This window comes from Pan troglodytes, chromosome 4, assembly GCF_028858775.2.
Source record: "Pan troglodytes isolate AG18354 chromosome 4, NHGRI_mPanTro3-v2.0_pri, whole genome shotgun sequence".
NCBI classification, from domain to species: domain Eukaryota; kingdom Metazoa; phylum Chordata; class Mammalia; order Primates; family Hominidae; genus Pan; species Pan troglodytes.
Window position 1 is genome coordinate 38,977,886 of NC_072402.2, and position 23,306 is coordinate 39,001,191.

The 23,306-nt window shown below is 35.7% G+C and overlaps 1 protein-coding gene across 2 annotated transcripts in view; it reads right to left on the reverse strand.

Moving 5' to 3' along the window:
• Positions 1 to 387: 387 nt before the first annotated feature.
• Positions 388 to 23,306, reverse strand: part of AGGF1 (angiogenic factor with G-patch and FHA domains 1) — a 34,474-nt gene continuing 11,555 nt past the window's right edge. The window contains exons 6-15 of one of the 2 annotated variants that reach the window (XR_008547951.2): positions 18,966 to 19,296; positions 17,366 to 17,477; positions 16,647 to 16,698; positions 12,828 to 12,929; positions 11,504 to 11,669; positions 10,021 to 10,103; positions 5,874 to 6,001; positions 3,815 to 3,914; positions 2,725 to 2,847; positions 388 to 2,548 (exon numbers count right to left, since the gene is read on the reverse strand). Coding sequence is in view for 1 of the 2 variants with exons in the window: in XM_526886.8 (XP_526886.2) it covers positions 2,348 to 2,548; positions 3,815 to 3,914; positions 5,874 to 6,001; positions 10,021 to 10,103; positions 11,504 to 11,669; positions 12,828 to 12,929; positions 16,647 to 16,698; positions 17,366 to 17,477; positions 18,966 to 19,296 (1,275 nt within the window). In the remaining variant the exon portion in view is untranslated. The remainder of the gene's footprint in view (positions 2,549 to 2,724; positions 2,848 to 3,814; positions 3,915 to 5,873; positions 6,002 to 10,020; positions 10,104 to 11,503; positions 11,670 to 12,827; positions 12,930 to 16,646; positions 16,699 to 17,365; positions 17,478 to 18,965; positions 19,297 to 23,306) is intronic. The other variant, XM_526886.8, reaches the window with a different exon arrangement.

Here is a 23,306-nt window from a genome sequence, read left to right on the forward strand (position 1 = left end):
AAAAAATAAATAAATAAAAATCATAAAAAATTAAAAATATTCTATGAAAAGTCAGAAGGTTTTTGATTTGCGTAAACCATTACGTTCTATAAATGCAGGATAAAAATGACACATCAGAAGTAACACTTGTTTCAAAAGCAGAAAAAAGTTCCTCTTTTTGAGGATAAGGATGCTTCCTCTATTTAATACTGGAAAAAATTTCTATTTTACTCTAATGTTGAAAGTTTCTTCTGTTCTCAACTTTGCCAGCTTATGTTCTGGCAAAAATATTAGAAGTTAGATTTCTTAAAATTCAGAACTTGCAGCTCCACTTAAAATACATACTTAAACGCTACTCAGAAAATGTGTAGTGTGATTAAACAAATATTTAAAATTAGACACAAAAAATTTATGCAAAATTCAAACTGTATATAATTAACATTTATGCTTCTAAACAAATAGAAGCTCACATCTGTACTACTTTTACAATTTACAAAGTGCTTTTATATACATTTTCTCATTTGCTATTCATGACAGACACGTGAGACAAATATTCTTATTTTACAGATGGAAATAGACCCAGACATTATTCAGTACTTTAACCACTAATAGTGGAACCCTGAGACTTTAGATCTGCAAAGGGGTTTAATAATGCAAATATCACATACATTTCCATTTTCACACCATATTTAAGTTTTCCATTTTCTTAATAGAAAATGATAAAAAATGTTTTCCCCAATATAATAATACAAATGGAAAATATTATAGACAGTCATATACTAACCCAATGACCAAGATTCACCAGAAGCAAAACCTATTTGGAGGGGTCCTATATTGTTACATATATACAGGGCACCAGCACCAGAACCACATTTAGACTAATACTTTTTATTTCTAATTAAAAGAAAACAATGCAGGGCACTCCTGCAGCCTGCAAGTCTAATTGTACATACGTATGTGTCAGACTATGCAGGTGGCCAAGAAGAATGCAAAGAGATATTTTATCCAAATTTGGAGTTTAGGGCCTGATTGTCCTAGCTTAAGCCCATAGGAACCTGACAACTCGTTCATACCTCTCATCTTTAGTCACAGTTTCTCCTTCTCCATCCCCTTTTCTCCGTAACTACCCTGTGCCATTTAGACTGGAAATTCTAACAGGTAGCTTTTTCTTTCTGAATTATCTTTACTACTGTATAATTTTTATCTTCAGAATATTCCTTATTTCTACATCTTGAAGACATTTCTTTATAGTACATGGGGGAGCTAGAGCTTACATTCACTGCCAGAAAAGGGTCAGTTCCAGTGTTAATCTCCCAGCAAACACCTGAGAGAAAAACTGAACAGAAAAAGAATAGTGATAGGTGGCAGAGCAGTGACACCTGTGCCCAGAAAGCCGCACTGCAATTGTCTAATATTGGAGGCTCTCCTTTGTTATAACTCTGCCAATTTAAACTAGAAAATTCTGGCTGCTTGAAAATTCAAAGCAGATCAATACATTTAAATCACCGGTTCAAAAAATCACTCTTTTTCATGTCATAATGTTTTTATTGCAATTGAGGATGTTTTCAATAAGTATCTTGAGCTTGAGGCCCTGGCTAAGTATTCCTTTTGTACTAGAAATCAGATTTCTCTGGCACAGTTCCATTGCCTGCAATGGTCTTTATCAAAACTACAAAAGCCAGCACACTATTTCAATATGTATTCAGTTGTTCATATCTAAATACCTCATTAGCTATGAAACAAACCAAATATAAATGCTGAATATATAGTACATAGCAACAGATTCTTCACAGAAGAAAACAATGAAAGACTAATTTTCTACAATATGTTACCTGTTCATTAGTTCTTCAATAACATTACTTAGGCTATTTCAAGGATAACAAAATATATGCGCCACTACCCATGTTTTCGCAACATTTTTTACCTAGGTTCTAAAGGGAATAAATGAGGATGCATATAGTCAGATTTATTTTTATAAACTTCTGATGTTTCTTTTGTTGTGCATCTTACATGAATATATGGAGACAAGAACAGATGTACACTTAAGTCATTAGTAGTTCTATGAATTTTGCTTATATGGCTAGTTGCTTATATGGATGTTGTAAATGACAAGATAAAATAACGAAGTTTGATAAACTCATCCGTGCCCTGTGAACTTTAGTCTATTTACTGCCTAAATTGGTTCAGTCACTATTTATTAGTTTTAAAAAAATGGTTTTTAAAAGCTGCAAACCATACACATTTCTGAATCAGGAAGAGGTAAACTGTGACATAGTTCCCCTGTGCTGCTGATTCTTTTGGGGAGAAAAAAATAAGTTTCCAAATTCTATTTTTAAAAAAACTAGAGTTTTTTTTCTATGATTAGCCTTCACTCTAAAGTCCCTTTTACCCAAGGCATGGTCCCTGGGTCATCTTTTTGAGGCTTAGTTTCTGGGAAGTTTTCAGTAAACCGCTCTCGTGCTTTGTCCCAGTTTTTTTTGTTCTTGTTTTGGAGAAGGTGAACATCTTCAATTGAGGATGGTTTGCCTGTCCCCAAGCCTGCATGTGTTCGCCGAAGCTGAAGCTGGATCTGTTACCAAAAGTTGAGCAGAGGACTTATTTTAGAGTCTAAACACATTGAAATCTGCTGTGTCCAACTTAGGACTCTACAATTTTTTGATTTATTAAAGATTGATGCAAAAGAAAAACCTGTCAGATGCATCAAATACATACAGGAATATATATACCTTTATACATGGAACTTACAATTCGTTTTTCTATGTTGTCTTGCCTTGTCAATAAGTACAGCCTACTTTACAGAAAATAGAGTGCTCCTTAACCAGCAATCACCGAATTTCATTTAGATGCTGCAGAGTATGTCATTCCACCCTAACCAGAAATAAAGGCAATGGATACGTTTAAACCCACTGTCCTATCCTTACCTAAGTAAGTGAACAAGCAGGTTAAACATTAATAACCATAAAAAGAATCTGATTGTTTTCATAACAGGAGGGAAGCACTTCTCAATATTTTAAGAACATTCAAAGCTACCATTTACTGAGTGTCTAATGTAAGGTACAATGCTTAGGGGCTTTATCTTCAAGACAACCCTGAAAAAGAGTTCTTATCCCCATTTTTTCATAAGAAAACTAAAGTCCAAACTTGCCCAAAGCCACATAGCTAGTAAATGATAGAGCACATATTCTAACCTAGGTCTGACTACAAAATCCTTGTTCTTTCCACTGTACCTCAAAAAAAATGAGAAAGCTGGTATATACTCACACTGATCCATCTATTATTTCTTTAGGTACTAAGTTCATTATCCAGAAAGTTCTACAGTCAGGTTACTTACTAAGGTTTGTGTGAAAGATAACCCAAACCTCCTATGAACCATGGGACCATTAATTAAACCACTATGTCATTTTCCAGACATTATTCTCTATATTTCATGTTACATGCTCTGATTCTTGAACCAAACAGATTTTTCAGCTCATACACAATCCACCTGTTTGTAAACTAACACTGTGATTGTTCTTGAGTGCTCTGTACCAGGCACAGTATGACAGTTATTAAAAATGACTCTAAAACACAGAAGAACCTTTGGCTCAGGAAACAGCACTTCTTACCCTAGCTTTAATGTAGGAAAAAAAACTCAAAAAGAGGCTTTCTAAAAATATAAAACACAAAACAAAGCACATGTATATATTTGGTAATTGTCAATGCCACAGAGGCAGTAATCATGTCTCCTTTTGCTTTCTACTATATTCTTAGCACTTAAGGCAACGTTTGGCACATTAACGTACACGGTAAATGTCTGCTCTAGGAATAAATGAATAAAAGAAAATCCAAGTCTTACCGGCGTTTTCATTCCTCCACCATCCTTCCCCAGGCCCTCTCCTTTCTTCCAACCCATCTTCTCCAACATCTTCCGACCTTTGTTGCTATCAGTAATTTCACTTTAAGGAATATTAAAATGATAGTTGATTTATAAAAGATCTTTTAGGTCACATTTATAATAAATTCATGAATTAAAAGTAATTGGTACAACTACTTTAGAAAACCACTTGGCATTACCTAACAAAGTTGAAGACACACAAATTCCACTGGTACATATCCTACTTAGAAAAGCATGTGCATGTGCACCAAAACACACATACAACAATGTTCTTCCAGCAAATCTAATAGCAACAAATCAGAAATGATCCAGATGTCTGGCAATGATTAAAATGGATAAATTGTGGTATAGTCATACAGTAGAATATTATTCAGCAATAAAAATAAACCATACCTAACAAAATAATGTGGAACACAAAGAATATAGACACAAAATAAATATTGAATTGTTCCATTTCATTAAAATTTTAAAATAAGTGAAATTAATCTATTGCTGTTAGGATGGTGATTACCTTTCGGGAGGACAGCAGGACAGTGATTAGGTGGGGCACAGGGAGAATAAGCTTCTGGGGTTACTGATAATTTCCTATTTCTTGTCCAAGAAATGTGTATTCTGCAATATGTTAATCTTATGATGTATCATTGAGCTATATACTTATAATTTGTGTAATTTTCTGTACATGTTACATATTAAAAAGTTCAAATTGAAATAAAACTTCTTAATCACTGTTTGCATTTTTGTCCTATGATTCTATACTCTGCTAATTTAAGAGTATTTTATGTTCTATCTTTTCAGTTCCACAAAATATGCTGTTAGCCCTTCAGTTAATAACCAAGCAATGTCAAACCAATGTGTGTTATTTTAAATTTGTCTTATTTAATTTGAATGCACTCTTTATACTCTCCAAGATTATATTTTAAATATTAAACTTAAAAAAAATGTCATGTTGCTTAGTGTACCTACTTTGTAATCCTATATTTCATCAAATAAAATGTTGGTAATGGATCGAACTCCATCAACTCTAAGGTACACCATTATTTTATGCACCATTAAGAAAAAAAGTTGCCATTTGTAACTATAAAACTCTTAGAGTCAATGCAATATGATATTGAATCAAAACTTTATAATTAGTTATCAGTTCTACATGAAAAATTTAAATTTTAACTAAACTCAAAATTTATATTCTGAGGAAAAAATGCAGCTACTATTTGATTAAATGCAGAAATACGGTCATATTACAAACCTCAAAAATCACCTTTTTCATTTTTATCCAAACTACTTTGCCAAGAGAAAACTGAATCAGAGAAAAATAAATAAGAAAAATTATATTTCAGGGTCATTAAGAACAAAAGTATTTGAGTATTAAAATAATTATTAAAAAATACCAGTCCATACCAAGTTCTTACCAATCTAGGCTTCTAGATATCTAGCATATAAAAGTATATACACTCAACTGTGTGGCTAGACTGTTAACATACATATATGTGTGTTTAAGTACAGGTGCTCATGTATTTGCTCAGCAATTTTTTAGGGGATAATAGAATTCCAAGATTAGTGGAAAGTATAAATAGACTTAGTGTCTCCATTTTGTTGTTAAAGCGTTAATTTTAAGGCCACTTATTGGCCAGACGTGGTAGCTCACGCCTGTAATCCGAACACTTTGGGAGGCCAAGGTGGGCGGATCATGAGGTCAGGAGTTCAAGACCAGCCTGGCCAACAACATGTGAAACCCCGTCTCTATTAAAAACACAAAAATTAGCTGGGCGTGATGGCATGCATCTGTAATCCCAGCTACTCAGGAGGCTGAGGCAGGAGAATCGCTTGAACCCGGGAGATGGAGGTTGCAGTGAGCCGAGATCACACCACTGCACTCCAGCCTGGGCGACGGAGCAAGACTCCATCTCATAAATAAACAAATAAATAGGCCACCTATCAGGATATATAGCCCTGAACATCAGACCACCCTATGAATGTTATTATGAACAAAGGATGTTTCGAGCCACCGTAATTCAAAACTTACGAATGAACAGATGCAGGAGCATCATCTCTTTGGAAAGTTCCTTCACTTCCAACCTGCTCCCTGCGTTTTCCAGCTCTATCTTTATATTTTGGATTCTTCAATGTCTTTTCATCTTCGTATTCTGTATTCTTAATAAACACAAAATATTCATTCAGGAAAAGAAAGCTGATAAATAAAACAATTTCTGTACATGTGCCTTACTTAACGAATATGATTCAATGTGGCCTCTATAAAAAATGAAATAAAACAAGCTATGATATGAAGAAATTACAGGTGGCTCATGCCTATAATCCTAGCATTTTGGGAAGCTGAGGCAAGAGGATAGCTAGAGGTCAGGAGTTTGAGACCAGTGTGAGCAATATAGCAAGACCCCCATCTCTACTTGATTTATATTAAAGTTATAAAAAAAAGATATGAAGAAATTGTCATATTAGATATGCTACTTTTAGTCTATTCCCTTTAAAATGTTTATATTTCAAGTTATGCCACAACATACATATACATAAGAAGATGATATGGTGAAAATAACAGTATATTCTGACTTAATGCTGTGTTCTCATCTTGTCATATGAACTACTAGTATTCAAAGAAAAATACAGAATCCCTGGGGTTTGGGGGGAAAAAATCTATCTCCCCTTTTCTCTAAGGAACTAAAAGTTCCAAGGGACCTATAGTAGTTTGATACTGTTTCTTGGAAGGGAGAAATGTAGAGACTTTTAAAAAACCCATTTACCCTGGCAACAATAGTTTTTTGCTTCAATAAAGCTCCATTTAAGTGACTAATTAGTCACTTAACAAACATTCCCTAGAAAAAGAGTATGTCAAGCTCCATGCTAGGTAATGGAATGCCAGAGGGAAGACATGCATAACCTTTGGCCTGTTGCAGTACGAGTGGTTCAATAAAGGTATACACAAGGTGTGGTGGTGGCACAAAGAAGGGGTAGTCAATTCAGCATTCATAGAAGCCTTCCCTTTCCCTTTGTTATAACTTGCTGATCTTTATATAAAAAGTATGATACTCATCCAGAGAGATGCTAGGGACTGGAGAGCAACTCAAGGAAGGTACGACAGAAGCTTTTAATTAATTTTGCTTTTAAAAAGAGAAGAAAAATATAGAACTATCTATCCTAGTAAGTTTTTCCTCCAGAAGACAATAAAGAAATTGAGCTAAAATTTTTGACAAAATAATTTTATTCTCTCCTTAAATGTCTTCTATTTTCCCCCCAAATTGGCCTATCTTGCTTTTTTCTATGATTTCTCTACCTAAGTAAAACAGCAACAACAACAACGAAAGATACAATTTGACAGAAAAAATGTTATTTTGGCAGCAACTTCTTTTTCCACATCTTCTTGAAGTATAAAAATTTAGCACAAATATACTTAAGACCTAGATTCTATATCTAGCTCTACAATTTAATAGCTGGGCTACTAAGCTTTAGTTTCTCAAAAGTAAACTAGAAATATTAATTAATTGCCTTCCTGGTCTATTTACAGGATTAAGTGGTAACTTTTTTAAAAAACAACTTTATTGAGGTATAATTAATATAAATAAATCATACATACCTAGTGTACAATGAGATGCTTTTGAGATTTATGGACCTATGAAACTATCACCATAAGCAAGACAATAAACATATCCATCTCTCCCAAAAGTGTCCTTGTCTCTCTTTGTAATCCAACTCTCCAGACCTTCCCTGTGTAGCATTCCTCCCTTCTGTCTAAGCAATCACTCATCTTCCTTCTGTCACAATACATTAGTTTGCTTTCCTAGAAGTTTACATAAATGGTGCAGAACAGTTCTTCCCACTTTCTTGTTTGTAGTTCTCAACACCAACCAGAATGTGCTGGGAATGCAACATCCTGAGGTAAGGAGGGATTGGCTAAAACAGTCCAGGCTCTGTTCCAGTCCCCACCTGGAAACAGGATGTCCTTCAACATTTTAGCCCAGTGCGTCAAATGACCCTGAGGTACATAACCCAAGGTGGGATGCTTTCCAGGGTCGCTCAACTTCTGTGCAAGTAGGGCACACACAGTTGAGACTCCATTCACCCAGAAGGCAGCTTTCTGAGCTTTGGGGGTTGGTTTCCCAATAAATCCTAGGCTTCTGTCATCTCTTGCTCACTATTTGTAAGTAGTAAGTTTGCTTCATGTAACTTGTATGAGAGTGTGTTCTGTCTCACAGACCTCAGACAAGTTGGAAACCAGTGAATAGTGAAATTGTTTCACAAGTGGAAGCACATACACGTGTTTTATTTGGCTTCACTCAACATAACTATTTTGAGATTCACCCAGGTTGTGGCCTATATTACTAGTTCCTGCTTTTTTATTGCTAAGTAGTATTTTCACCATACAGATAACACCATAGTTTGCTTATCCATATATGACGGACATTTGAGTTTTTCTCAGTTTTTGGTTATTCAAAAAAAAAATGCAATGAACATTTGTTTACTGGTCTTTTTATGCACATATGGTTGCATTTATCTTGGGTAAATATCTCAGAGTAGAATGGCTAACTTGTAAAATAGGTGTATGTTTAACTTTTTAAGAAACTACCAAAGCAACCGTACCATTTTACATTCCCACCAGCAGTGTATGAGATTTCTAGTTCCTCCACAACCCTTCCAATACCTGTTATAGTCAGTTTTGAAAATTTTTGGCATTCTAATAGATGTGTAGTGGTATCTCATTGTGGTTTTAATTTGCATTTCCTTAAAGACTGATGATACTGAACATTTTTTCAGATGTTTATTTGCCATCAGCATATCTTCTTTGGTGAAGCATCTATTCAAATCTTTGTCCCATTTTTTAACTGAGTTGTTTTCTTATTATTAAGTTTTGAAAGTTTTTTGTATATTCTAGATATAGAAGTCTTTGACCAGATACATGATTTGCAAATATTTTCTCCAGCTGTGGCTTGTCTTTTCATTCTCTTAATAGTGTCTTTAGAAAAACATTAATTTTTAATTTTGAAGAAATACAGATTATCAATTTGTTCTTAAGGATTGTGCTTTTGGTGTTAGAATCTTTGCCTTTAAAAAAAAGTTTCTAGAAGTTTTAAAGTTTTAGGTTTTACTTTTATATCTATGATCCACTTTTGGATCATTTTTATAGATGGTTCAAGGTACAGATCAACATTCTTTTTGTCTGTGTTTTTTTTTTTGGTAAGGCCATCCAATTATTCTACCACCATTTGTTGTAAAAGACCACTCTTGGCCGGGCACAGTGGCTCGCACCTGTAATCCCAGCACTTTGGGAGGCGAAGGTAGGCAGATCACCTGAGGTCAGGAGTTCAAGACCAGCCTGGCCAACGCTGTGAACCTTGTCTCTACTAAAAATACAAAAATTAGCCGGGCGTGGTGGCGGGCACCTGCAATCACAGCTGCTTGTCAGGCTGAGGCAGGAGAATCACTTGAACCCAGGAGACAGAGGTAGCAGTGAGCTGAGATTGTGCCACTGCACTCCAGCCTGGGTGACAGAGTAAGACTCTGTCTCAAAAAAAAAAAAAAAAAAAAAAAAAAGACCACTCTTTCTCCACCAAACTGCCATCACACCTTTATCAAAAATTAATTGTCCACACATATACATGGATCTACTTCTGGACTATTATTTTGTTCCATCCATTTATCTTTATGCCAATATGATACTACCTTAATCACTGTAGTTTAATTATAATAAGTCTTTACATCAGGTCATATTAGTTCTCCAACTATGTTGTTCAATCAATGGCATCATTTTGTAGAGATAAGATCTCGCTATATTGCCCAGGCTGGAGTGCAGAGCCTATTCATAAGTGTGATCACAGCTCACTGCAGCCTTGAACTCCTGATCTAAAGCGATCTTCTTGCCTCAGCCTCCCAAGTACCAGGGACTACAAACTACAGACACTATCATGTCTAGTTATGTCAAGGCATCTTAATGCAAGTTTTCTGAAAACCAGAAATGTATATTCAAATGTAGGCTATTATCATTTTTCTACTCCAACTTCAATAGTTTTTAGGTTATGAATACCAGAACAGTAAACTAATACAAATCACGAAATCATACTACACAACTATTTATATATAAAATGTACTGAGCATATTTAAAGACTTTTTACTCAAAACCCGATATACAGCTTAACAAATGAAATAATATTCAACATCCTCACCTGTAAACCATATTTTACTCGTATTTTCTTTAATTCTTTTCTTCTTTCCAACTCTTTTTCCTCCTTACTTAGTGTTGGACCAACTGAAAGAAAAAAAGTTTGGTTAAAAAAAAGCCACTAAATCTGATTCTGTACAAAATTAAAACTAATGTTATTTAATTAATAAAAAACTAATATAACCCATTGGTAACCCATTCCAATTAACCAGAAGTTGAAATAAACATTAATATAAAGGATATTGGGTTGTGATGATGTCCTTTCAGCATTTTGGTAACTAAACCTACTTGAGAAGTAAAGCAAAAACTACAGATAATAGGAATCTTATAGTATAGCTACCAAAATGAACAATGAACATCTCGATTTTTCAATATGATTATTGTAATAGAATCTCAAATGCAGAAATATTAAGTAAATTTTGCAAAGGAACATAGCCATATGCAAAATAAAAGCCAGAGAAACCAAAATTCATGTTATTGTGTAATGCAACATATTCATTTTCAAATTAGTATCAGAAAACAAAAAATAAACAATGAACATGCATACTTGGCATTTAGGGGGAAAATTTATGTCAAAAAAGATGACCTCTTACTAGTTCAAAGCATCTATTTAAATTTTAAGAGCTTTAGATGGCTGGGCTGAAAGCACAACAGTAATATCCTACAGTGCTATTATAATAAAAAATAATGGTACATAGACAATATACAGCACGAGCTATCAATAGGACAGAAAACGTATCAATCAATAACCCTTCATGCCTTGGCTTATTATTTCCTACGTTAATATTATATGACAGAGTTCAACTGTGGATGACTTTTTTTTACATCGATACATACATGTCAAAAGGAAACCAATCTTTATTAAATTATTACTTTAAGTCATAATTACTTTTTAAATTATTTTAATTGATAAAAATTGTATATATGGTATACAACATGATTTTTTATGTAGGCATACACTGTTAACTGGCTAAATCAACCTCATTAACATATCCATTACTACTTCGTGTACTTATCATTTTTTGCGTATGGTAAGAACACTTAAAATCTACTCTCTTACCAATTTTCAATTACAACTGCTCTTAAGTACATTTGACTACCACTACAGTCTGCCTCAAAAGCCTACTAAACTGGATTAGCAGAAAGAGAGCTAATCAACCTCTTTCCTGGTCAGAAAGCAGACCAATGCTACATATCATGAAGCTAAATTATTACACAGAAAAATCAACTACAATTATAATCTATCAGCCTAGGTCTCAACTTCCAAATATATGTTATTTCTTAGTCTCATTTGGTAATATTTACGAAATATATCTCAATCTATTATTAGATCAACTGGATACAAGACTGATAGCTTTGTATAAATATCTCTCAATGCAGTATCGTATCAATTAGACATGTAGCCAGTAGCTGACTGATATTTTTTAGAACATTTAGGTAATGAAAGAGAAATGTTATCACAGCCACATTTAATCTGTTTCACATACCAAAAGATTCATCTTTCTTATCAAGGCGAAGGTGGGCTCTAACCTGCCCTGGTTCACAGCCATCACAGGTATCACTGCCAGGATGAATGTGAAAGGATAAGACAGTTTCTCCAATTTTGACTTCATCTCCATGCTCAAGTACGTAAGGGTCACATTTAGTTTTCGGCTAGAGGGGAAACATTTTACAAAACAGAAATCAAAACAATCACTTATGGTTACCTTACATCTATTGTAAGTAATGTCTGATTATAATTTTTAAAATATATTTAAAATAGCTATAAATGAAATAGACACATACACATACACACATGCACACACTTCCCCAACTTAATGACCCATAAAAAAAGTACTACTAGTGGAGATGAAGATAGCTGAACTGAGCAACTTGTCAAACCCACCAGTCTCCCTATCCAATCAGAAATATCCAATTCTAGACTTCAATCTATTACCAAAACATATAATCATCACAATAAAAAAAGATGAAATGTTAAGAGAATGGGATAAATGCATCACATCTCCCTTTTCTTCTCTCTTGATAACTCAGTTTTATTTCCATTTCTACTCTTACAGACTAAGAATAAGGCCTCCCGCCTTCCTATTATTTTTTCTTTTTTTGAGACAGTCTCACTCTGTAGCCCAAGCTGGAGTGCAATGGTGTGATCTCGGCTCACTGCAACCTCCACCTCCCCGGTGCAAACGATTCTCCTGCCTCAGCATCCCAAGTAGCTGGGATAACAGGCACACACCACCACGCCCAGCTAATTTTTGTATTTTTAGTAGAGATGAGGTTTCACCATGGTGGCCAGGCTGGTCTTGAACTCCTAACCTCAGATGATCCATTGGCCTCGGGCTCCCAAAGTGCTGGGATTACAGGCGTGAGAACCATCGCGCCCAGCCCCTATATTTTCTTATTTATGCCAAATACTTTGCTACATGCTGAGGATGTTAAGTGTTAACTGAATAGACATAGCTTTTGCCTTTAATACAGTTTTCAATTTAGTAACATTTCCATTAAGACAATAAAAAAAGGGACGACCTTCAAAGTTGCTATTGAGACATTTACACACTTATTCCGAATAGCTTTACAATGGAGTCATAACTGAAAATAAGGCATAGATACATAATTAGAAGTCAAAACTCAACAGCCAAGTAAGTACCCACTGATTATACACTTTTTTCAGCCTTTCTGGAAATTCCTTCCCAAGTAACACATTTGGGCTTAACTCTACTCTGAACCAAATGATAAAGATTATGCCCTTCAGAAATAAAAAAAAATCAGTTTAAAAATAATGTGCAGGTAACAAATTAACACATATACACTCACCTGAAGAATCTGTTTTCCATTAACAATTGTGCCATTTTGACTGCCTTGATCCACAAGGACATAACTTTGTAAGTCATGGTCAAAATAAATTTCTGCATGAAACTTAGAAAGTGAAATCAAGCCATTATTAATTATTACACTTTTCAAAACTATGGACAATTTCTGTATGATATGATGATGTTAACTTGAGCCTTTGATAATTTAAATTTTATTATACTTAATACTTTTTTCGAAACACAAACTATTATATGCTTCTGGTAGAAACAGAGGCTATAGAAGAAAATGTCATCTATAACTCTACCTTTAATTACCATGAAAAATTTAGAATATGTCCTACCTCTTCTCCTTTGGTACTAGAGATTATAATTTGAAAAATTTTGACCTAATGTAAGTATTTGTACATATCATTAAAAACTTTTTTTTTTTTTTTTGGTCCATATCATCAAAAACATTTTTTTTTTGAGACAGGGTCTCGCTCTGTCACCCAGGCTACAGTGCAGTGGTGTGATCACGGCTTCCTGCAGCCTTGACCTCCTGGGCTCAAGCGATCCTCCCACCTCAGCTTCCTGAGTAGCTGGGACCACAGGCGTGTGCCACCATACCTGGTTAATTTTTGTAATTTTTGTTGAGACAGGGTTTCACCATGTTGCCCAGGCTGGTCTCGAACTCCTGAGCTCAAGTGATCCTCCCGCCTCAGCCTCCCAAAGTGCTGGGATTACAAGCATGAGCCACCACACCTGGCCAAAAATTCTTAATACAAAATGTGATTTGAAACACTCAAGGCCAACTTCTCAGAGAAGTTTCCAAGATGTTCAATAGTTAGGACTAATCTTTCCCTCCTTGTTCCATAACACTCTATCTATTCCTCTTATTTTGCTTCTTTAACATTAAGTCATGAGGTTCATCCAGTTGTTATATACAGTTATAGAGTTGTCGTTCATTCATTTTGCTGAATGGTAATCCATTGTGTTGGATATACCACAATCTATCCACCCATCCTTCTGAAAACAGACATTCAGGGTTTTTTTCCAAGGTTTTACTATTTTTAAAAATATTACTATAAACCTTCTTGTACCTGCAATCTATTTGTGTACAAAATGCAAATGTTTCTCTGGAATACACACTTAGGAATGGAATTGGTAAATCATAATATAAGCAAATCTTCAACTTTACTACATAACTGTTTTCCAAAGTGGTTGTATCAATTCATATTCCCACCAGCAGTCTGTGAGAATTCTTGCTGCTCTATGTATACTAAACCAAAACTTGATGTTGCCAAAATTTTAAATTTTTGCTAGCCTAAGAGGTGTGAAATTGCCTTATCATTGTGATTTTAACTTGCATTTCCTGGATTACTACCAAAACTCTTTTTTTTTTTTTTTTTTGAGATGGAATCTCGCTCTGTCGCCCAGGCTGGAGTGCAGTGGCATGATCTCGGCTCACTGCAAGCTCCACCTCCCAGGTTCATGCCATTCTCCTGCCTCAGCCTCCCGAGTAGCTGGGACTACAGGCGCCCGCCACCACACCCGGCTAATTTTTTGTATTTTTAGTAGAGATGGGGTTTCACCGTGTTAGCCAGGATGGTCTCGATCTTCTGACCTCGTGATCTGCCCACCTTAACCTCCCAAAGTGCTGGGATTACAAGCATAAGCCACCACGCCCAACCCCCCAAACTCTTAATATTTATTAGCCATTTGGGTTTCCTCTTCTGTAAATTTTCTTTTTATGTCCTTTGTACACTTTTTTCCAACTGGATTGTTTAGAATAAGTCTTTCTGTACTGCCAAACCCTATTCCAAAAAGCTGTTCTAAATTACATTCCCAATAGGAGTGATATTTAATACATGATGAATGAAAATTCACACCTTGGCTTCATCTGTATTTCTTAGATTACTAGAAAGACTAAATGGTTTTTCATATATTAACCATGATATTTCCTTTACTGTGAACTGCCTGATGTATCTTTTGCTCATTTATCTACTGGTGTCACAGTGGAGTTTGAAAACATAAATTTGCGTGAACTTTTCAAAAATAAATAATGTATATTGTGTCATATTTGTTGTGCCTGTCTGAGTCTGCCTTCTAAATTGGTTTCTTAACATATAGAGAGCAAGATCATTTTGTCCTTTGTAATTTTTACCATTTTTTAAACTCAGAAAGTCTTCTATCTAGTGGTCAAATACTTGTTTTTTCCCCTAACATTAAGCTTCTTTTTTAAAAGTTTTTCATCTATTTGGATACATGTTATAATGTGCTATCAAACTGACTTCACCAACAAATTATCCACCCCACTAGCAGATGTTAGTTTAAACGAAAGAAAAAACAGAAATGCCACCAGAAGCCTGGTGTGGTGGTGTGTGCCTATAGTGCTAGCTACTCAGGAAACTGAGGCAGGAGGCTCACTTAAGCCCAGGAGGTGTCAGGGGCTGTGGTGCGTGCCACTGCATTCCAGCCTGGGCAACACAGTTAAGACCCTGTCTCTATATAAAAAAAAAAAAAAGAAAGAAAGAAAAAGAAAAAGCCACCATAGAACTATCTATAGTTTAGACTGGAGGTGGGGAAGGATCTCAGATCTCTTTGCTATTTAAGTTACAGATTAGGTGTTGTTTATTTTTTTGGAGGCAGGAGACTCAAGGTCATAGTAAAAAAGTAAAAAAGCAACATAATCTGCTTAGAATTAAAATTAAGAGGACTTTTTCCTCTTTCTGAATGAGTCCCCAGAAAGTGAAAGTAAATGGACTTTCAAATTAAAAATGAGAAATTATATTCCAAAAAGACAAACATCACATAAAATCTACTTTAGGTCCACATTACAGTCCATTAAATAAAAGCAAAATGGGAACAATGGAAGGTCAAAAAAAGAGAAAAGCAAAACAGGAAAAAAGATAACAACCATAAGAGAGGAGAGAAAACACAGAAAACATAGTACAGGAAAGAGAAATATAAAGAGCCTCAGCCAGACGTGGTGGCTCACGCCTGTAATCCCAACACTTTGGGAGGCAGAGGCAAGTGGATTACTTGAGCCCAGGAGTTTGAGACCAGCCTAGCGAACACCCAGGTGAAACTGCATCTCTATGAAATACATAAAGATTAGCTGGGCATGGTAGAGTATGCCTGTAGTCCCAGCTACCTGCGGGGCTGAGGCAGAAGGACTGCTTGAACCCGGGAAGTTGAGGCTGCAGTGAGTCGTGATCACATCACTGTACTCCAGCCTGGGTAACAGAGTGAAATCCTATCTCAAAAAAAAAAAAAAAAAGTAAAAATATATAAAGAATCTCAGTAGCTAAACCTTTAGTTGTTTTCTACTTATAACTTGAGTTGCAATTCTGTTCTATTTGTTTTGAAAACTCAACTGTTCTTTTTCCTGAAACCATTAGAGGCTCAATTAGGAGAAGTTTTAAACAAGAACCCTGAGTGGTATAGGATATATTCTTGGGTTGTAAAATCCTCCGGCTCAAAGTAACCACCTACTAAAGTAGCCAGAAGCCAGGTAAGATTCATTTTTTAAAGGTCATAAAATGTAGCCTATTTATTTCACTCAATAAATATTCATTAAATGGGTACTACTTTAAGACTTCATATGCTTTCTACTCTTGTCCAGATTCTTAAAAATAAACATAATTTTATTTATTCAAATTGTGATAAAGAATTTTTATTTTCTCAAGCACTGGAATAAACAGATCTGCACTGCCTTTATTACCATTACTACACTGCATGTTAACCTTCCTATTAAATGAGAAAAATCCCTAAGCTTTCTACTGTAATAATAATATAAAAAATTACATCTAGGGGACTATATTTGATAAATCAAAGAGCTTACCTTACTGACACCAACTTCAGGGATTCGGAGAGTATGTTCCATATCCTTTTCTCTGCAGAGTTAAGCAAAGTGTCTTTAATAATTTTTGAAGCATATTATATAAAGTGACATGGAAAGAATTTTAAAAAACAGATAATGTTAAAATACATGTCTATCAACAGTAAATCTGCTGGTTATGGATTATCCAGTTTCCTTACTGCTACTCTAGATTTCCTGTGCTTTCACACAGTGATTATTTACTCATGTCTTCTTTCCCCCCAGACTGTGCTTCCTTTGGGTAGACATTTTGCATTAGTCCTCTTTGTATCCACAGCACATAGAATAATGCTTAACATAATGGCCAGGCGTGGTGGCTTATGTGCCTGTAATCCTAGCACTTTGGGAGCCTGAGGTGGGTGGATCACTTGAGGAGTTCGAGACCAGTCTGGCCAACATGGTGAAACCCCCGTCTCTACTAAAAACACAAAAATCAGCTGGGCATGGTGGTGCACGCCTGTAATCCCAGCTACTCAGGAGGCTGAGGCAGGAGAACTGCTTGAACCCAGGAGGCGGAGGTTGCAATGAGCCGAGATCGTGCCACTGCACTCCAGCCTGGACAACAGAGCACAACTCTGTCTCAAAAACAAAAAACAAACAAACAAACAAACAAAAATACATGCTCTTAATAAAGCCTTTCTGAAATAACTGAAAGAATGATATAATAATATTAACCATTTTACCTTCCAATTGTAGCAGAGTTTACAGCAGTAATGATAAAGAGTGATCCTATCTGCAACACAGGTGATCTAATGACAATTACTCTAATACATGGGGGCCAAATTTTGTCTTCATCTGCCAAGGAAAGAAGTGAGTAAATATTAATTTAACTCCTATGAAAAAGAACTTCATAGGGATAACTAGGAGGCATCCATAAAATAAAAATGTGTTGGTCAAAAATCTTAATTCTGACTAAAACAGACTTCTTAAATTCTGCTGTATAATACATAGCAATGGGTAAGGCTTAACACTGTTATTAAAGTGATCCACATAAAGGTTGCTGCATATTTAGCATCTGTCACAGTTATCAAATAATCAACTCTTTCTTTTTTAAGGTTTCAGAATCTGAAAAAATTCCAAATATTTTTATATTATTTTAAGTTATAAAAATTGAGTCCATTAAAAAAAAAAAAGGCCAGGCACAGTGGCCCACACCTATAATCCCAGCACTTTGGGAGGCCGAGGCAGACGGATCACCTGAGGTCAGGAGTTCAAGACCACCCTGGCCAACATGGTCAAACCCTGTCTCTACTAAAAATACAAAAATTAGCTGGGCGTGCGTGGTCACATGCGCCTGTAGTCCCAGCAATTTGGGAGGCTGAGGCAAGAGAATCACTTGAACCCAGGAGGCGGAGGTTACAGTAAGCCGAGATTGCACCACTGCACTCCAGCCTGGGCAATAGAGCAAGGCTCTGTCTCAAAAAAAAAAAAAAAAAAAGCAAGAGAAATGCCATTGAGAACCAAAGAACAAAATAAGCTCATATACTATACAGTTGGCCCTCGGTATCTGTGGGGGATTAGTTCCAAGATCCCTCCTCATATGCCAAAATCTATGGATGTTCAAGTCCTTATATAAATTGTATCGTATTCGCATATAACTTATGTGCATCCTTCTGCATAACTTAAATCATCTCTAGATTACTTATACCTAATACAATGTAAATGCTATATAAATAGTTACACCGTATTTAGGGGATAATAACAAGAAAAAAAGTGTGTACATGTTCCGTACAGATGTAGCTATCCATTTTTTTCCCTGAATATTTTTGATCTGAGGTTGCTTGAATCCACTAAAGTAGAACCCATGGATACAGAAGGCCAACTGTAATATGAAATCCCGTGTTTTAAAAGTATGTCTTTATATATTCAAGTAAAAAAAAATTAGATTTACCATAATATCCATGTAGCTGAATTCATAATGTATACTTTTTAAAGACAACTTGTTTTTCTCTCTCAATTACAAAAGTAGACTACAAATATCTAACCCACTAAAACAGCCTTAATCTATATTTAAAGATTAGAATCCAGGTAACCTGGCTTTGTATTCTACTGACTATGCCATTCAATACAATGAAACCTTCTGAAGGTCTAAGTATTAGTCATTTATTCACATCCTACTCTCTAAGAATAACCAAGTGGCAACCCACAACATTTTCAATAACATCATTAAAATAATGTTTACTTTCTGGCAGATATACTACAACTCACTAACATTTTTAATGGTTTTGCTCTTTTATAGTTACCAGACTGGGCTATTTACTTAAATAATGATTATTTACTCACCTTCATCCTCACTATCTTCTGCAGTTACATTGCCTTCACTGGTAATGTCTTCGTCAAAACTATCCTCAGTCTGAGAATCTGTAATTTCACCTTCCTCTGGTTCACTATCAGTCTCCATGATTTTCTCATCTTTAAATGATGTTGAATTAGAGATGTTTTCATGAAGAGGAGACTCTATAGTATTTCCACTAGTTGGAACAGTGACTTTGGGGGGACTATTTTTGTGATGAATGCCTATTTTGGCCTTCTTTTTCATATTTGCGAAATTTTCTTCCTCATTGCAGCTTGTATGTTCAACACTGAAGGCTTTTTGATCCTCTGAGTTCAAATCCTGGAGAAGGGTGGGTAGATACGAGGGAACAGGGGAGAATACTCTTAAACATCACTATCTTATAACATTACATCAAGTTTCAATGAATTCGTGAAGATATATGTCAGTAAAATAACAATGGTTACAATCTGTTCCCCCTCTCCTTCTCACATTTCCTTTCTTGGTTAATGATATTACCATCTTCTTATTATCCAAATTAAAAATCCTATAGTTATCTCTGAGATCCCCTTAACCATATATAAAATTATGAAGTGCTACAGACTTTTCTCAAAATATATCCAAATCTGTCTCTCTATTCTCAATGTCTTAACATTCCTAGTTCAGGCCCTCATCACATACTGCCTGGACTATGGGATAGCCTAGACCAATGGTGTCCAATAAAAATGTAACACAAACCATATTTGTACTTTTACATTTTCTAGTAGCCACATTTAAAAAGTAAAATTATTAATGAGATAGTTTACATAGTCTGCAACATCCAGAGTGTATTTTACACTTAACAGCACATTTGAGTTTGGATTAGCAAAACTTCAAGTGCGCAACAGCCACATGGAGCTGCTGGCTACCTTACTGGACAGTGCAGGCCTAAAGAATACCTATTCTAAATTTTCTTTTTAAACTGGTAATCAATTAGCTAGTCAACACAAATAAAATACAGAATTAGCTTTACTTATGACATGAATTTAAAGATCCAAATGTACTCAATATGTAGCAAAATTGTAGTTTTGCTAAAATTTAGTATTTCAGATTCAGCTTGATAATACATAAAAGTTTAAAGTACAAATTAACTAACTATCTTATTCCAAAATTTTAACTTGCCTGGCATAAGTCTTTTATTATTTATTGTACATTTATAGTTGATATGCCTTATAATAAATGAACAAATATATTTTTAATTAACAAAAATGATGTATTTTTATCATGTACAACATGAAGTTTTGAAATATGTACACAATGTACAGTGGTTAAATTGAGCTAATTAACATGTACATTACCTCAAATACTTATTTTTCTGTGGTAAGAAACTTAAAATTTGCTCGCAGCAGTTTGCAATAATACAACACATTGTTATTAACAATAGTCACTGTGTTATACAATGGTCAAATCTATTATTTCAGCCTTAGAAAAAGTAAATAATTGTTTTCCATTTTTTCCCCTTGGTTTCTAACACACTCTCACTTTTCTTTCTACCTCAGAGCAACATGAGGCGAATTCATATGCTCTTCTGTTATTTTATAAAATATGAGAGCATCTCACACACCTTTTTTCTTTTTTTTTTTTTTTTGAGACGGAGTCTCGCTCTGTCGCCCAGGCTGGAGTGCAGTGGCGCGATCTCGGCTCACTCCAACCTCCACCTCCCAGGTTCAAGAGATTCTACTGCCTCAACCTCCCGAGTAGCTGGGACTACAGGCATGCACCACCATACCCAGGTAATTTTTGTATTTTTAGTAGAGATGGGGTTTCACCATGTTGGCCAGACTGGTCTCGATCTCTTGACCTCATGATCCATCCACCTCACATACCTATCTTTGATAACAGCACAAGTTCAGCTTGGAGACTGGCTAAACATTCACAGTGTGATAAATTATACACACTTCTAGCAATACAAATTCACCAAGAACAAGAACAAGGGCAAGGAGCTGAAAAACCATGAGGAGCTTTTACATTATAAAATTATAGCAAAAAAGTTCCCTATCTGTACATACTCTTAAAAAAGCAGTTTCCAATCTTGTATATTTATTACTTACTGAACAACATATGCAGGGAAAGCTATTTGCCAGTACAGAACGTTAGATAGTCATTAAGTGAAAAGAAAGGAGGGCTTATTTATGGGCACTGAGGCACATATGTATATTTCAAATTATTTACTCCTATCTCCCCTACTGTCTTCCTTCCACATAACCTTAACCTACAAAAAGTGAGGCTCAAAAATATCTTTAAAAATAAAGAAAACAGATGAAGATACTCTCTTGGCCTCACAGGTACCTTTTAGAATCCTCAGGAAATTCTCAAAATTCCAACAGGATTTTTCTTAAAAGTTCTTGTCCTGGAATTCGCACATTTTCAAAGAAGAATGGCAAAGATGAGTAGTTATGGGAGCAAGGCTGGACCAAAATATCACAGAATGCTTTCCATCTCTATTCTCTAGTTTTTCAGGCAAGGCCATTTGAGGAGCCCTACATATTCTTCTTCTTCTATTGTTAGGGAGAGGTGCTTTCACAACCTAGCCTTCTTCTTCTTTTTTTTTTTTTTTTTGAGACAGAGTCTCGCTCTGTTGCCCGGGCTGCAGTGTGGTGGTGCGATCTTGGCTCACTGCAACCTCCGCCTCCCAGGTTCAAGCAATTCTCTTGCCTCAGCCTCCCAAGCAGCTGGGATTACAGGCATCTGCCACCACACCTGGCTAATTTTTGTATTTTTAGTAGAGACAGGGATTCACCATGTTGGCCAGGCTGGTCTTGAACTCCTGACCTCAGGCAACCCGCCTGCCTCGGCCTCCCAAATTGCTGGGATTACAGGCATGAGCCATCACGCCCGACCTACAACCTAGCCTTTCAAACAGTCAAACCACTAGTAACAAGCACAAGCCATTAAAACAGAGATCTTGAAAGCAAACAGAAAACTGATTTTTAGTATTTTAGTCACATACTCTTCTATTCCTAAGTATTGTTCACAAAAAAATAGAAGAACAGAAACAAATCAAATAGAGAACAGAAAAAATCCAACAGAATCCTAATTCCTTATGTGAACTTTACAATTTAGTATCAAGTAATTTTTCTTTGGTTAAGAAAAGAAAAACTGGCTGGCACAGTGGCTCACGGCTATAATCCCAGCACTTTGGGAGGCTGAGGTAGGCAGATCACTTGAGCTCAGGAGTCGAGGATGCAGTGAGCCATGATGGCACCACTGCACTCAACCTGGGTGACAGAGCAAGACCCTGTCTCAAAAAAGAACAGGACAGGACAGAAGGACAGAACAGGACAGAACAGGACAGGACAGAAGGACAAGACAGGACAGAGATAGGACAGGAAAGGACAGGACAGGAAACCATGAGATAAAATTTCAAGAGTAAGATATCAAATAGTTGCCACAGTTCATAAAATATCAATAAAACAAACAAGCCTCCTTTATAACCTATAAACCACCAAACTTACCTGTTTAGAGAGTAGAAATAAAGAACACTGATAACTTTTTATATTCTCCTTCTTTCAATTTAACATTGCATCATCGTAAGCATTTTTGGGGTTCCCCTTAGTCTTTACAAGTACCATCTGAAAGCCTACATAATACTTTTTTAAATTAAATGTGACTATTGCTTTCTTAACCATTGTCTTGCAGGCCATTTAAACTATTAATCCTAATAAACATGTTATCTCACTCCACAGTTGTCAGCAATGGATTTTTTTTTTTTTTTTAATATTTTCCTGGCCGGGTGCGGTGGCTCATGCCTGTAATCTCAGCACTTTGGGAGGCAGAGGCAGGAGGATCAGCTGAGGTCAGGAGTTCGAGACCAGCCTGACCACATGGAGAAGCCCCGTCTCTACTAAGATTACAAAAAAATTAGCCAGACGTGTTGGTGCATGCCTGTAATCCCAGCTACTCGGGAGGCTGAGGCAGGAGAATCACTTGAACCTGGGAGGCGGAGGTTGCAGTGAGCTGAGATCACGCCATTGCATTCCAGCCCGGGCAACAAGAGTGAAACTCTGTCTCAAAAAAAAAAAAAAAATTGTCCTAATAAGTAAAAAATTGCTCCACATAACTAAGAAAGTTGAACCTGTATCTATGTCTACCTATAAACTGCGTTTATCTTTTATTATGAACTGTGCATTGACATCAACTTATCAACTGAGGATCTGAATTCTTCTTCCAAACTATATACAAGATATTTTATCTGACCTTAATCTATCTCCTTCAAATTTTAAGAAATGCTTTCTATTTCTAGTGACAGAGTTTATGAAAAAGTCCATGTTTGCTCCATCTAAACTTTCCTAGGTTATCTTAATGGGCATGTT